Source organism: Ahaetulla prasina, chromosome 6, assembly GCF_028640845.1.
Source record: "Ahaetulla prasina isolate Xishuangbanna chromosome 6, ASM2864084v1, whole genome shotgun sequence".
Lineage (NCBI taxonomy): Eukaryota > Metazoa > Chordata > Lepidosauria > Squamata > Colubridae > Ahaetulla > Ahaetulla prasina.
In genome coordinates, this window is record NC_080544.1 from 25,344,426 (window position 1) to 25,360,396 (window position 15,971).

The 15,971-nt window shown below is 40.9% G+C and overlaps 1 protein-coding gene across 3 annotated transcripts in view; it reads right to left on the bottom strand.

Moving 5' to 3' along the window:
• The window catches only part of ASCC1 (activating signal cointegrator 1 complex subunit 1), a 140,414-nt gene that overhangs the window by 65,735 nt on the left and 58,708 nt on the right, over window positions 1-15,971 (bottom strand). For all 3 annotated transcript variants that reach the window (XM_058188271.1, XM_058188270.1, XM_058188273.1), the window contains exons 7-9: window positions 14,329-14,448; window positions 6,690-6,814; window positions 1,250-1,326 (exon numbers count right to left, since the gene is read on the bottom strand). In XM_058188271.1, the coding sequence (XP_058044254.1) occupies window positions 1,250-1,326; window positions 6,690-6,814; window positions 14,329-14,448 (322 nt within the window). The remainder of the gene's footprint in view (window positions 1-1,249; window positions 1,327-6,689; window positions 6,815-14,328; window positions 14,449-15,971) is intronic.

Below are 15,971 nucleotides of genomic sequence, written 5' to 3' on the forward strand. Positions count from 1 at the left end.
TTGGTGCATACGCCCTCAGTATACATAAAAGAAAAGATACGTTCATCAAGGATCTTAAGGTACAACACTTAGTCATAGGTTACAAATAAGCAATCAGGAAACAATCAATCAATATAAACCGTAAGGATACAAGCAACAAAATAGTCACTTTTGTTTTCTACCATTCTCATTGGTTTAATCCCATCTGCAAATTTGGTCAGCTTGCTGTTTGTTCCTAAATCAACATTATTTGTGGACAAGTGAAAAAGCCCTTCTTCCAAAACAGATCCTTGAGGAACTCTTATTATTATTTCCCTCTACTTAGAATATTGCCTATTTATTCCTTATTATTCCTTTTGAGTTTTGAACCACTTAACTGTTCATAAATAAACAGGTGCTCTTATGTCATGACCAGTACATTTACTTTGATGAGACAAATGGTTTGGATTATGTTTATGAAGATACAGATCAATTAATTTTATATTCAGTGGATTGTCTGATTAACGCATGCACTGCAACCCTATTTATATAGCTTTACAACCAGTAAATACTTACTGACTAAGTATTAGGCAGGGGGTGAAATGTAAAATTTGTTACTACCGGTTCTGTGGGCGTGGCTTGGGGGGGTTAATGTGAATGGGTGGGCGTGGCCAACTTTTTTTTTTAACTTTTAAAAGCATTTTTTCTACAATTTCTTCGTCCGAAGAGGTTGTAGAAAAAATGCTTTTAAAAGGCTCTGGCGATCCCAGCTGAGTTGCCTGATCGTCAGAAGCTTTTTTTTTCTTTTAAAGGCAAAAAAAAAAGCTTTTAAAAGAAAAGAAAATGTATACATTTTTTATAAAATTTATTTATAAAAAACAATAATGGGATAATAAATAAATAAATAAATAAATGGTCAAAGTTAAAGAGTTCAGTCTTTCTCTTTCACTTGTCTTTGTATTTTGGGAAAAACAGTCCATAACCTCCCCTTGATCCCCATCGGATTAAAAGTTCTGCTGACAAAATCCACTTTTTTTGTTATCGTTCATTTGAATTTTGCCTATACATAAATGGATATAGGAACAACAGTCTGAAAATAATATTAGGGAGCCATACCAGAGTCCTTTTAGATTTTTTTTGTGTGTTTGTTAGAAATTCCAGCAATATTTTAGATTCAAACCCTCTTGTGTTTCTTGCACTGGAATACCATATGGAATATATAGTTGAGTTGAAACTCGATGTTTAAAAGTCTACTAAGATAAAATAAACCAGGATGCAACTTTATACTGACCTTCAAAATTGTTCGGCCATCAAATGATTCCCTTTCCTTGAACTGTTTGCCCGTGGCTCGGTTATTCAGTTCTTCCCCTGCAAAATAAATGGGATTTCAACTCAGTCAATTCCCGTCCCCCAATACACACACACACACACACACACACACACACACACACACACACACGCAGGGAGATTATTCTGAATTGTTTTTATCCATTCACCGTAACAGCTTTTTAAACAAGACAGAAATTATTTCCAAAAGTACATTGTCAGAATGTTTAGAGTCATCAATATTGTCTCGAGGATTATTTAAGGCTGACAGCTTAGTGTAATAGAATCATCCATGGGAATCCAGAGTTTTAAGATTCAGTGCTCTGTCAAAGCAAGCTTTGGTAGTAAAGCATTCCCTCATCTTGCTTCCCTGTCCAACCTTCGAGAGTTGACCATTCTGCGGGCTACAAATTTAAAACCAGTGAGAAAAATTGGGTACTTAGGCAATGTATCCTTGTTCTCAAGGTGCCTCTAATTCCTCAAAGCTGGGAACAAACAAAAGAAGATCAATGGCTCCTTAAACCAAGCGTTATTTTTGCTTGGCCCGACTGTGGATATTCCTTGCCAGTGTACCGCTACCAATTTGATCTTTAGAATAACAAGTTTTGTGAAACATTCTGAGAAACTTCATACTTCCTTTTTCGAAAAGCATGTTTCTCATTGCCTTGATAGGAGAAGCATGTTCCACTGTGCATCAAATGTTCATAAACAAGAACATTACACACAGTTTACTAGTCGGGGATTTAGTTCTTCTGCTCACATTTTTGCTTCTTCGGCAAGTCTACTATTTCCAGTGGTGGGTTCCTTCCGGTTGAACAGGCAGTTTGGTGATCGCGCGCGCACGCAGTTGAACGAAAAATCACCTTCCGCATTAGTGCTGGGGAATTAAAACAGCTGAGGTGTGGCAATCTGCTCTATTGCGCTAATAAGCTGTGAAGATAAAGGTAAGTAAAGCGCAGGGGTGAGAGGTCGGGCCCAGCTGATCGTTGGAGCAATCCGGTTCGCTCCCAGCTGATTGTCGGAGCTACCGGTTTGGCCGAACCAATAGAATTCCACCCCTGACTATTTCTACCACTAGCAATCCTTGACTTGCAATCATTCATTCAGTTTCAGCGGCACTGCAATCATTTCAAAAGTTACCTACAATTGGCCCTCACACTTACAACTGTTGTTGCATCCCCATGGTCATGTGATAAAAATTCAGGCACTTGGCAACCATCATATAGTTGCAATGGTTGCAATAGTCATGTGATCGCCATTTGTGATCTTCCCAACTGGCTCCCGACAAGTCAAGTCAATGGAGAAGCTGGATTTGCTTACGGACCACATGAATTGCTTAACTACAGTGATTCGCTTAGCAACCATGGCACAAAGGTTGTAGTATCCAGCGCGATTCAGTTGCCAAGCATCTTGCTTAGCAACAGAAAATTTGATCCCAACTGTGGTAGTCATAAGTCAAGAACTACCTGCATACTGATGGTATTGGCCCAGAATTCCTAATCTCCAAAAGATTTAACTCTACTTAAAGGACAATCTTTCTTTCATGGCTTCCGCCTGCTGAAGGGTTTGTGAAAGGCTTACATTTTGTTGTTCATCATGTATGCATTTTGGAATGCGGGTAGCGCTCTTATCTTGGATGGCAAACCTCATTTAAGCAGCGTTCCCAGCATATACAAGAATACAGGATGAAACCAAGTTGTAGCCCTGAAACACTGTTGTATTTGCTTTCTAGCATAAACACGTATTCTCAGGAAAAGCCAATGATGTAATTACTAACCAATTATTGTGCCTTGGAGACTAATTAACCAATAATGAAGTAACACGTATGTTAGCTGAGAAATGAGAAACTGAGAAACTATATAAACTTTGTCTGATGCTCAATAAAGTGCTGTTGATTCTAGACTTTCTATGCTGTTGATTCTGGACATTGTTTGCTGTAAAGTCTTATCAATCATCTTCAGCCTCTGGGCCCATGCAACAGCCTGCCATTAAGCATGTTCAGGGTCCATCTATCAAAAGTGCCATCTTAGAGCACCCAGAAGGTGTGCCTTCTCTGCCATGGTGCCTTACCACAGCACTGTCCCTGAAGGACCCATCCTGCTTTCCTTCAAATGGAAACCTGGCTTTCTTCCTAGGCCTTGAGATAGGCCAGGACATGCATCCACTATGGCAGGGGTGTCAAATTCAAGGCCTGTTGTGGTCCGCCAGCAGCCCGCGGAGCTAGCAACAGAGTCGGAAAGTGAGGAGGTTGGGGAGGACCATGGGCCAGTTCTGGACTCTGGCGAAGGCCCGGATGAGGGCTCTGCATCAGAGGCAGAGATGGGGCCAGGACCATCTGGGAGTGATGCGCAGACTCTGGAGCTTCTGGAGGCAGACAGCAGAGAGGCATAGGAACAGGAGGATCCTGTTCCTAGTACACACATGCGAAGAGCTGCCGGAAGACAAGAGCAGCTAAAGCAAAATGGACAACTCGGGAGTAAGGCCAGGAAATGATTGGCCCCTCCCATAAGGCTTAAAAGAGCAGTAAAGGCTCTTGGGCTCTTTGTAGGAAAGCAACGTTGCTAAATCTGTTTTGAGTTGGCGTCTCTTGTTTCTGAACTTTGTGGGGCTTTGCCAAGAAAGGCCTTTGGCAGGGTGCCAAAAAAGATAAAGGTTTGTGATAAACCCGAAGGACTTTTTTTGAAGGACTTTGTTTTGAGATTAATTTGGACTAAGCTGAGAATGAAGTAATTCTCAGCTGTGATAATAAAATATGTTTGTTTAGGACTGATTGTGTCTGGTAATAACTACTTGGGCCTAGGTCACAACAAGGCCCACAGGCCAGATCTGGCCTGCTGGGTGCTTAGATCTGGTCCACGGGGCCACCATGGAAACAGCGAAGGACCGGGCCACCACAGGCACCAACACGAGTGACGTCGAGCTGGTCACACCCACCGTGGCTCAAGTAGCCCAAACACAACCTTGATGCGGCCCTCAATAAAATTGACTTTGACACCTCTGATCTAGTATAGGATGTATTTGTTCCCTCTGTTATTGTCATTTTTAAACTTCAGTTTCTTAATATATTGTACAGTGCTGTGGCTAATTTTCTACATTACCCAAAACCAGTGATGAGTTGGGAGGGGCATAGAAATTTTGGCCGGCAGAGTGCTGCAGGAGGCTGGCAGAGGCACCGCGGGTCGGTCCTCTGATATTTCCAGGCCGGCCCTGTGGGTCTGATTTAAGCACCCAGTGGCCCACATATGGCCCTCGGGCCTTGAGTTTGACACCCCTGCTGTGCTCTTTCACTCTTTGAAAATCCCAACACGAGCATGAAAAATAAAATTTGATCAACAATCCTTAAGATAATTGTGCGAAAGCCAGTCATGTATGCAAATTGTACAGGCAGGATAGGCAGGATAAGAAAAACTGTGGTGACATTTTATTTGCAAGGCCCGTTCCAACAGACAGCTTCTATAACTGCCAGTGTACTCCACAATATTATCCATAGTCATTTATAAGGTAAAGGTAAAGGTTCCCCTCGCACATACGTGCTAGTCGTTGCCGACTCTAGGGGGCGGTGTTCATCTCTGTTTCAAAGCCGAAGAGCCAGCACTGTCCGAAGAAGCCTCCGTGGTCATGTGGCCGGCATGACTCAACGCCAAAGGCACACGGAACATTGTTACCTTCCCACCAAGGTGGTCCCTATTTTTTCTACTTGCATTTTTTACGTGCTTTTGAAACTGCTAGGTTGGCAGAAGCTGGGACAAGTAATGGGAGCTCACCCCGTTACACGGCAGCACTAGGGATTTGAATCGCTGAGCTGCCGACCTTTCGATCGACAAGCTCAACATCCTAGCCCCTGAGCCATCGCGTCCCTTTGGCATTTATAGGGCTGTGTAATTATGTACCGTATTATATATTCACAAACACACACAGACACCTTAAATTCAAGGTAGTTATATTTACAAGTAGGTATGGTAAATAGATCATTTGTTGACCATGGCTTGATGGTTCTTTCGTACAACTTCAGGAGATGTCCTTTTATGTGCATCAGTTTGCCTTAAGCCCTCCTTTGGAATTAATGGTTGCTATTTTTAGCATACAAACAAGCAGTTCTTCATATTCTGCTTACTAAAGAAGCTTTTAAAAACTGCTTTAAAAATTAAAAAGAAACTGCAGCTCGATAATACCAAGTACATTTAAATGGAAAAGCAGACTCGGTGTACTCAATGGTAATCCTCAATCCAAACAACATGCTATCAAATCTACTTTTTAAAAGAGAGGAGACAACCTTGATTAAAAAGCAATACAGAATCATCGCTTCTCTTAGACATAAGAGAGTATCAGGTAGGAACCAAACATCTGCTGGATATAAAAGATGCATTGAATTTTTTTAATGAAAGGTTCTTCCTTTCCTATGAGTGCAACCTGAATGAAGGGATCCAGCGGTGGGATTCACATTATGCTACTACCGGTTCGCCGCGCAGGCGCACACTCGCTTTGTGCATGCGCGCCTGGTTTGCATGCGCACCTGCCTTCCACGTATGTGCCCAGTTTCAAAAACGTGCCTAAATAGAATGGCACAGAGCCAGGGCGGATAGGCAGGCCCACTCGCGATTTCTGCTACCGGTTCGGGTGAACCGATGCCTTCTTAAGCAGGCAATGAACTCCTTGTCTCCAGCCTCAAGGTCCCTGTCTCTGTCCCTGTCTCTCTCTACCCCTCCCTCTCTCTCTAATGAGCAAGCAATAGCAAAGCTAAGGACTGTCATAGCAAACTCAGGTATCAAAGCAGGGGTGAAATGTAAAATTTGTTACTACTGGTTCTGTGGGCGTGGCTTGGCGGTGGTGGGGTAATGTGACTGGGTGTGCGTGGTCAACTTTTTTTTAACTTTTAAAAGCATTTTTTCTACAACCTCTTCGGCCGAAGAAAAAATGCTTTTAAAAGGCTCCTCTGACGATCCCAGCTGAGTTGCCTGATTGTCAGAGGCTTTTCTTTTCTTTTAAAATAATATTTTTTTTGCCTTTAAAAGAAAAAAAAGCCTCTGACGATCAGGCACCTCAGCTGGGATTGTCAGAGGAGCCTTTTAAAAGATTTTTTTCTACAACCTCTTCGGCTGAAGAGGTTTTAAAAGGCTCTGACGATCCCTGCTGAGCCGCACGATCATCAGAGGCTTTTTTTTTTTTTAACTTTTAAAAGCATTTTTTCGGCCAAAGAAAAAATGCTTTTAAAAGTAAAAAAATAAACCTCCGATGATTGTGCAACTCAGGTGGGTATGAGGGGGGCAGGGATTTTTGCTACCGGTTCTCTGAATCACCCACCGCCATTGCTACCGGATCAGGCAATCCGATCCGAACTGGGAGCATTTCACCTCCGTATCAAAGCCGTGGTTCACGTTTCTCAAAAGATCTTAATGGAGGCTCACCGCTAGGATCATTCCGAAAGACCGTGTTCATAACAGTGGCATGGAGCTTTACTCGATCCCATTCTTTTCTCATCAGCCCAGAGGTCACAAACTGATCCACCAGTCTATCTGCTAGGAGCTGAAGCCTAGGAAAGAGAAAAGGAAGCAGAGAAGAAAAAGGTAAGGTGAGGCCTTTTTCAATACTCGTTACAACCACAATTGAGCCACTGTGAAGTGCATTTTGGCCCATTTTATGACCTTTCTTGCCACAGTTGTTAAGTGAACTGCTGCCATTGATAAGGGAGTAACCTGGTTGTTAAGGGAATCTGGCTTCCCCGTTGACGAAGGTGCGTGACCTTGGGATACAGCGACGGTCATAAATATGCTGCAAAGGTCACAAATGGTGAAAAACGGTCGCAAGTCACATTTTTCACTGCCGTTTTAACTCAATGGTCACTAAATAAACTGCTGTTAAGTCGAGGACTATCTGTATCTATGGAACAGATACCTGAAGGTCCATACTCTGGAGAAGAATTAAAACAATTATTACCAAACAGTTATTCTCAAAACACAGGTTCAGTCTACAAGTCATCCTTGACTTGTGACAGTTCGTTTAGTGACCGTTCAAAGTTACAACAGCACTGGAAAAAAGTGACTTATGACAGTTTTTTACATGTTCAACCATTGCAGCATCCCCTCGGTCGCATGATCAAAAGTCAGATGCTTGGCAACTGACTCATATTTATGACGGATGCAGTGTCCTGGGATTGCGTGATCCCCTTTTGCGACCTTCCGACAAGCAAAGTCAATGGGGAAGCCAGATCCACTTAACAACTGTGGCAAAAAAAGGACGCAAAAATGGGGCAAAACTCCCTTAACAAATGTCTCGCTTAGCAACTTAGAAGTTTTGGGCTCAATCGTGGTCGTACGTCGAGGACTGCCTGTACGTCGTTGGTGTCCTGTTACTTCTTTGAGGGGGAAGATTAACACTGGGGGGGAAACTAGAATAAATCCAAAGTACCAGAAACACATTTCAATCGCCAGGGCTTAGAATACGAACAACCTAGATAGCACATCCTTCACTGAAACGGAACAAAATTGCATTCTGTGAAGAAAGAGGAAAGGTGGGGGGGGGGAAACCGCTTTGATAGGCCAATAAAAATAGTTTGACATACAATTTTTACTATGTGGAAAGCAAGAACTTGATAAAAATGCCTGTCTGACATAAGAAAAAGGCCTCTGAATAACGCATTCTTTTTTTAAAAATCTACAGGGATGCTTCAGATTACTCATCCCTAACAAGACAAGGTTGATGACATATGGCGTTGGGTGCTGCTGCTGATGCTTTATTTATCCTCAAGAACTTGGTAGCTTCTCCTACTTTGATCTTATCATGCTGGTGTTACCAAAATGATGCAGAACAAATAAATTTATTTAGATTGCTTTAACTCCTCACTTGATTTGGCTTTATGATGATGATGTTGTTGTTGTTGTTAGTTGCAAAGTCATGTCCGACCCATCGTGATCCCATGGACAACGTTCCTCCAGGCTTTCCTGTCCTCTACCATTCCCCGGAGTCCATTTAAGCTCACGCCGACTGCTTCAGTGACTCCATCCAGCCACCTCGTTCTCTGTCGTCCCCTTCTTCTTTTGCCCTCAGTCATTCCCAGCATGAGGCTCTTCTCCAGTGAGTCCTTCCTTCTCATTATTAGGCGGCCAAAGTATTTGAGTTTCATCTTCAGGATCTGGCCTTCTAAAGAGCAGTCAGGTTGATCTCCTCTAGGACTGACCAGTTTGATCTCCTTGCAGTCCAAGGGACTTGCAGGAGTCTTCTCCAGCACCATAGTTCAAAGGCCTTAATTGTTTGGTGCTCAGCCTTTCTTATGGTCCAACTTTCACAGCCCATACATTGCAACTTTATGATGTAGTCTTACTTTAAAAGGAGTCCCTGCAGGTTTTACTTCACTACTCATTGTCAACTCCAGGGGACAGTGCTCATCTCTGATTCAAGGCCATTGCGCCAGTGCTGACCAAAGACATTTTTGCGGTCATGTGGCCAGCATGACATCACGGAGTGGTGCAGTAGCTCAGCAGTTAAGACACTGGGCTTGTCGACTGGAAAGCTGGCAGTCCAGGTTCGAGACCTGAACACTACATGTTGGGGTGAGCTCCCATCCTCGCCCCAGGTCCTGCCAATCTAACAGTTTGAAAGCATGCAAATGCAAGTAGACAAATAGGTACCACTTCGGTGGGACGGTAACCGCTTGCTTCAAAAACCTTTATGGAAATCCATTTCATGGCACTTTCCATGGCAATATTTCCCACATCTTCCCATTCTTTTTCTATTTTTTTTAATTGGAAAATATCTTTTTAGGGAGAAAAAGGTGGCATAGTTACATTACAATATGAAGATCCCACTATTGTCAAGTAGGATAGAGTAAATTAACCCTAATTCCTAGTCTGTTTAGAAACAACCCTTTTTATCTTCTAAAACCCAGTAGCTGCTGCTCTTAAAAGTTTTTGTTATTGCCTTGGATAGTGGTTTACTAAAAAAAAAGAAGTTTAAAGACGTTATGTCAGATTACCTGATTGAAAAGGATTCTATTAACGCAAAGCAAGATTGAAATGAATGGATAAGGAAAAATTTGCTTGCTCTGTTGATGCTTGCTAAATTATTGTTATCAATAATTCAAGTAGCATAAAGAGTTTGTACCCTAGGCAGAACTCTACTAATCCCTATTTAAGGTAAAACATTTATTACTACTCTTCTTAATGCTCTGTGGAATTTTCTACCTAATGTCTATACCAAACTGGAATGATTTCTTTTTAACCCAGTCTTCACCACAGTTTACTATATTTTCTAAAGCACCTGAAGGCAGGACAAGAAGCAATGGATGGAAACTAATCAAGGAGAGAAGCAACCTAGAACTAAGGAAAAATTTCCTGACAGTTAGAACAATTAATCAATGGAACAAATTGCTTCCAGAAGTTGTGGGTGCTCCAACACTGGTAGTTTTTAAGAAGAGATTGGACAGCCATTTGTCTGAAATGGTATAGGGGCATGATGGCAAACCTATGGCTCAGGTGCCGGAAGTTTTAAAAGCTTACCGTCGCCAGTTGCTCTTCTGGGTTCCGGTACAGTGGCCAGCTGGTCTTCATGCACGCGGAAGAGCTGGAAACTAGAAGATCAGCCGCCAGGTGCGTATGCGCACACTGGGAAGATGATCTTCTGGTTTCCGGCGCACACATGCGCACTGGCCAGCTGGTCCTTGCGCGCACATATCCGCCAGAAACTAGAAGACCAGGTGGCCAGTGCATATGCGTGCGCTGAAAACTGGAAGATAATTTTCCCGATGGGCGCATGCACACTGGGTGGCTGCTCTTGTTTCTGGCACACACGTGTACGTGCCCCCATTTCAGCACTCAGTGCTGAAAAGATTCACCAACACTGGTATAGGGTTTCCTGCCTGAGCAGGAAGTTGGACTAGAAGACCTCCAAGGTCCCTTCCAACTCTGTTACTCTGTTAAGTCTGGAATGTGTTTGTTTGTCTATTTATACAAGTTCTTGTAGGTGCTTCTTCACAAAAAAAATGATCTGTGTTCAAAAAGGTTTAGTTGGTTTATTGACTAAGATACCAGTGCTTTTTCCTCAAAACTCTGCTCCAGCTATCTACGTAATAATAATAATAATAATAATAATAATAATAATAATAATAATAATAATAATAATAATAATAATAATAATAATATATTCAAACTTCCTATGGTCTCCTGAATCCAACAGTAGAAATAGCCACAGTGTTTTTCCTACTAGTCTTCCCAAAACTGGGCTGTGAGAAACAAAGAAACTGATTAAAAGTTGTCAGAAGGTTCAAGCCTGATCACTGGCAATCTATCCCATGTATAATTTATTGGGGAATCCTTGCAGGGAACGATGTGCCAGTAAGGTTTTAAATTATCCTTCCTGGTCCTAATGTGCTTTGATCACTTTATTTTCCTGAGATGTGTTTCCATCAGAGGAAGACATTTGTTCCTCCGAATATATATGGTAGAATGAGTAAAAACTCCACACTTAATATATCCTGCCTTTACCACAATCTCTCTCATGATTATTGACTTCTGCTCTCAACATTATAACACCTGTCTCCTGACTTGGCCTTTGACACAACCTGGAACACAAAGACTCCTTACGGTGTAACAAATATTGCCTCCATAAGTGATAAAAAAAAACCTGAGAGTGCCACAAGCTATGCATTATTTTTTGAAATGTCTGGATTAGGAGCCGTCCACAATGAAACACCATTAACAAAGAGAGCTTCTGTTGAACAAGCTTACTTTCTGAGTACTGGCAAAAATAAATCCCAACCAACACTAATGAGTAATGCTTGAATAGGTTGAGAGTAGCACAGATGACTTTGACAGAAATGTGCAGGAAATGTTACGTAGGCAGAGTCTGAAACATTATTAATTTGGGGGAAGAGATCAAGCAGATGTTTGTGGAGATTCACAGTTCTGCACCTCTATAACTGTCTGGTTTGGTTCTGCAACCCAACAAGACAGACACAGACTTCAGAGAATAATTAGAACTGCACAAAAAACAATGGCTAACTACCTGCCTTCCATTGAGGACCTGTATACTGCACGAGTCAAAAAGAGGGCTGTGAAAATATTTACAGACCCCTCACATCCTGGACATAAATGTCAACTCCTACCCTCAAAACGATGCTATAGAGCACTGCACACCAGAACAACTAGACAGAAGGACAGTTTTTTCCCGAACACCATCACTCTGCTAAACAAATAATTTCCTCAACACTGTCAAACTATTCACTAAGGCTGCATTACTAGTACTATTAGTTTTCTTATCGTTCCTATCACCCATCTCCTTCCACTTATGGCGGCATGACTGTAACTTTGTTGCCTGTATCCTTACGATTTATATTGATATTGTTTTCTGATTGCTTATTTGTACCCTATGACTATCATTAAGTGTTGTGCCTTATGATTCTTGACAATTGTGTCTTGTCTTTTTATGTACACTGAGAGCATATGCACCAAGACAAATTCCTTGGGTGTCCAATCACACTTGGCCAATAAAGAATTCTATTCTATTCTATTCTATTCTATTCTAATTCTATTCTATTCTATTCTATTCTATTCTATTCTATTCTATTCCATTCCATTCCATTCCATTCCATTCCATTCTGTTCTATTCTTCTAAACCAATAAAACAAAAGACTAACACACACACACACATCCTATATATTATCTGTGTGGAATCCATTAGGAAGGTAATTTGCAGGATAGTTCACACTTTTCCAGTTATAGATTTCTCTCTTGACCCCTTTGGTCTCGCTCAGACATGTTCTTCCCCTCTAGTCACCATTTGTTTGATAATTTTTGATGAGGTAATGTAATAGCCCAATGGCATTAAGTTGACCCTGTGAGGCTGTTGATGGCTAATTTCTAGCTGTTCAATTTCAATCTCCTGTTTTCTGCAGATACATTGTTGAAATTAGGCCTGCCTAATAAAAAGTGAGCAATTAATAAAAAATATCTCAAATAAAGCCATACTTTATTATAGCATAAAATCCAGGAAATAAAGCAAATTAAATTATAACGAGAGGCCTGCTGGATCGGAATCATTGTATCGTAACGTTCCTCATCGTCTTTCTCCCCTTCTTTAATAAAGATCAGATAAATTTTCCGGTAATATTGGCAATGGCGGGAAATGGTACTCTTCTGTTTTGTGGAATTGGGTATTTAAGGAGAAACAAAAAAAAAAAATCAAAAGTACATCTCACAAAATTAAATGGGTGAATTAGCTGAACATATTTTAATTACAAGGTAGAAAAAAAAGAAGTGATTTTTGCAATAATGCATAGCATTTACTCCTGTGGTTTAAGAGATAAACCATGAGAGACAATGCACTGAGTATGCCTCAAACTTTAGTAAACTAATGCATATACTTGGAGAGTCCAGAGTTTACTTACTCCCTATTGAAAGAGAGCTAATGCGAAGGACGTCAGTTTTTAAAAAATGTAAATTTCAACCCTGATTAGAATTTATCTTTTATGAACATCACACAAGTAGCCCAAAGGCAGAAAACTGAAGCAAAGTAGAATATGGTAATTCTCATCTTAACAAAAGTTTAATTTAAAATGATGTACTAAAATCTGATTACATTGTTTACTCTGATTTTTTTCCTTGGGCGAAATTAACAGATACATTTGAAAGGAAAAGGAAAAAGAAGAAAAACATTTAGCGTACATTTGGAAAAGAATACTTAAGACTTTCCAGATAATACTTAAAAGACTTTGCATTTGTAAAGAAATTAAAAAAACATGCAATATAATTTAGCAAAAGAAAGGATATTATGAAGTTGGTAGCTGAGTAATTAAATAGTATCTGGTACAGACAGCGGTTGCACTTACACTTCATAGTTAAACAGCATTTTGATTAGGTATAATTGCCATGATATGTTGGTTACATCTACTTGGCCCCTTCTTTCACAGAGAATGGCTAAACCAATCATAGAAGCTTCTTGCTCTATTTATCACAGGGGTCAGCAACTTGCGGCTCTGGAGCCGCATATGGCTCTTTCATCCCTCTGCTGCGGCTCCCTGTTGCCTGTCGGATTCACAATTGATAGGTTTTCGGTTAGGACAGGTAGAAGAAAAAGGACGCTGTGCTAGGGGGAGACTCTATGGTGGGGGAACTGGACTTCCGGTTGGCAGAGGAAAAAACAATGCTACACTAGGAGGAGACTCTGTGGTGGGGGAACCGGAATTCTGGTCGGCTCCAGAATTCAATGGGTGGGTTTCCGGTTAGGACCTTTGTGGCTCTTTGAGTGTTCAAGGTTGCCGATTCCTGGTTTATCATGATATGCAAATCAGGAATCTAATTTTATTAGCCACCAGTGTCAAAGTCAGAAGTCACTGTTTTATCATTAGTTTCCACTCTGATTTCTGTCTCCTTTGGAGAAAGAAATTAGAAATCCCTTTTCGCACATTATAGAAACTTTCCTCCATTATTTGTTGAGCAGAACAAGCCAAATAAGAGAGAGGAAGAAGCGCACACCAGAACATTTATGCTTATGGAATAACTGGACTATATGCAAACATGACCAAGCAGAGGTAATTTTTTTCCCCCCAGTTAGGCCCAGAAATTAAATCTTATGAGGATGGAAATCTTTTACGATTTTTAAAGTACTAAGTTCCTGATTTTTAAACCATTCAGAATAAATAGCAATTAGAAGAGAACAGAATTAACAGACTTAGAAATGTCCTTGGAGGTCTTCTAGTCCAATTTCCAGCTCAGGCAGGAAACCCAATACCATTTCAGACAAATGATTGTCCAATTGCTTCTTAAAAACTTCCAGTTTTGGAGTATCCACAACTTCTGGAGGCAAGCTGTTCCACTGATTAATTGTTCTGATTAACTGTGCAAGCGGAAAATGTCTCGCTCCTTTCAGTAATAAGTATGACCCATTACGAACCTAAGGGTAAAGAGTTAGCATTGGCTGCTTTTTAGAATAGAGAACAACAGAAGTTTCATCTCTTGAAAGGTTTCCTGACAGATATAATCAAACTCAGAAGTTGAGAGGAATTTGGAGTATCGTTACATCAATGACGATAGAGAAAACAAGGGAAAAGTTTACCTTCTGGAGCCATCTTTCATGCGGACTTTTGCATACAGAACATCAACCATGGCTGGGTCATCGTTCATGTACTCTATACCTCTTATTTCCACAGTTAGCGGTTTGCGTTCAGTAATTGTGCTATTTAAAAACAAAAAATAAAGGGTGTGTGTGTGAGAACATACCAAATGGTTCACTCTGAACTTTAGCTAGCAACTACGTATTTCGTTACTTCAACTGTATTAGACATAAGAAGTATCACTTCTTATGTGATTTCACCAGTTACATACACGATTGTATGTAACTGTGGTGAAATCCAGAGGTTTTTTTTACTACTGGTTCTGTGGGTGTGGCTTGGTGGGCATGGCAGGGGAAAGATACTGCAAAATCCCCATTCCCTCCCCACTTCAGGAGAAAGGATATTGCAAAATCTCCATTCCCACCCCACACAGGGGCCAGCCAGAGGTGGTATTTGCCGGTTCTCCAAACTGCTCAAAATTTCCGCTACCGGTTCTCCAGAACCTGTCAGAACCTGCTGGATTTCACCCCTGGTGTATAACCTGCTGCTGCTGTTCAGTTTAATATATTTGAGTGCTGTTAGTTCCCCAGCTGTATATAACGTATAAAGTTTATTTTGCATGAACTGCACTGTCGATGGATATTTCAGAGATAACATACAGAATGAATATTTCCCATTCTCGGTTCCTAAATTTGTCTTTGCTATTGTTGAGTTATTGCCTGTAGTGATGGATATTTCTTGTGAAGTCACTTTTTTGTCCTTCCGGCCCAGCAGATACTCAAACAGCCCTAATTTATGTGTAATACTAACGATAACAAATAGTAATAACAGTTCTAAGAATTACGACGATATAATCCCTCGACATGTATTCAAGGGCTGCTGTAGTCATATTCATGAAGAGCATCATATTAAATTTAATTTATTTCTTTGGCATTGTGACCTTTGGCATGCCACTCAAATGCCATTGCAATCTTTTACCTGGACTGTATCTGTAGCTTTAGAGTTGTTCGTTCAGCATTTACATGCCATAAGAAGAAATATGGAATTCTGCTGTTAGGTTATAAACCTCCCAGACAGTTACTGCATCGCTTTTAGACACTGTACAGCATTAATATTAAGAAATGTTAAATAATACAAGGACTTATATTATCTTTCATATAAAACTGAAAGGCCAACATTTTGTAATATTAGAAGCTGAGGTTTTTGTCCATTGCAGTTCTACAGATAGCAAAATTCACACAGCTAGACCCTTACAATTTATTTTCCATTAGCAATAATGGCAATAATGATTTTTCAATACTGCAGACATAATTGTTCTTGTGGCTGTTGTTGCTTTGCATTATAACTATATCATCTCCACACTTGTTAATAGCTAGGAGTTCAAATAAAGGAGAGGTATCCGGTCTTGGCATAGTGGAGTCAAAGGAGCAAGGACCAGAGCAGCGGTCCAGCTTGGCGGGGGAGAGGGGAACCAGTCTGCGCAAGCAACAGGCATGTGTGCATGTGTGTGCATGCCGGTCTGTGACTAATATGAGTGGAGCTGCGCGTGCATGCACCAGCCCCAGACTAAAGAAGAGCTGGATCTCTGATTTTTCAAAAACACATAATTAAGAGAATTGGTGTAATCAAAGCGACTACAGCCGAT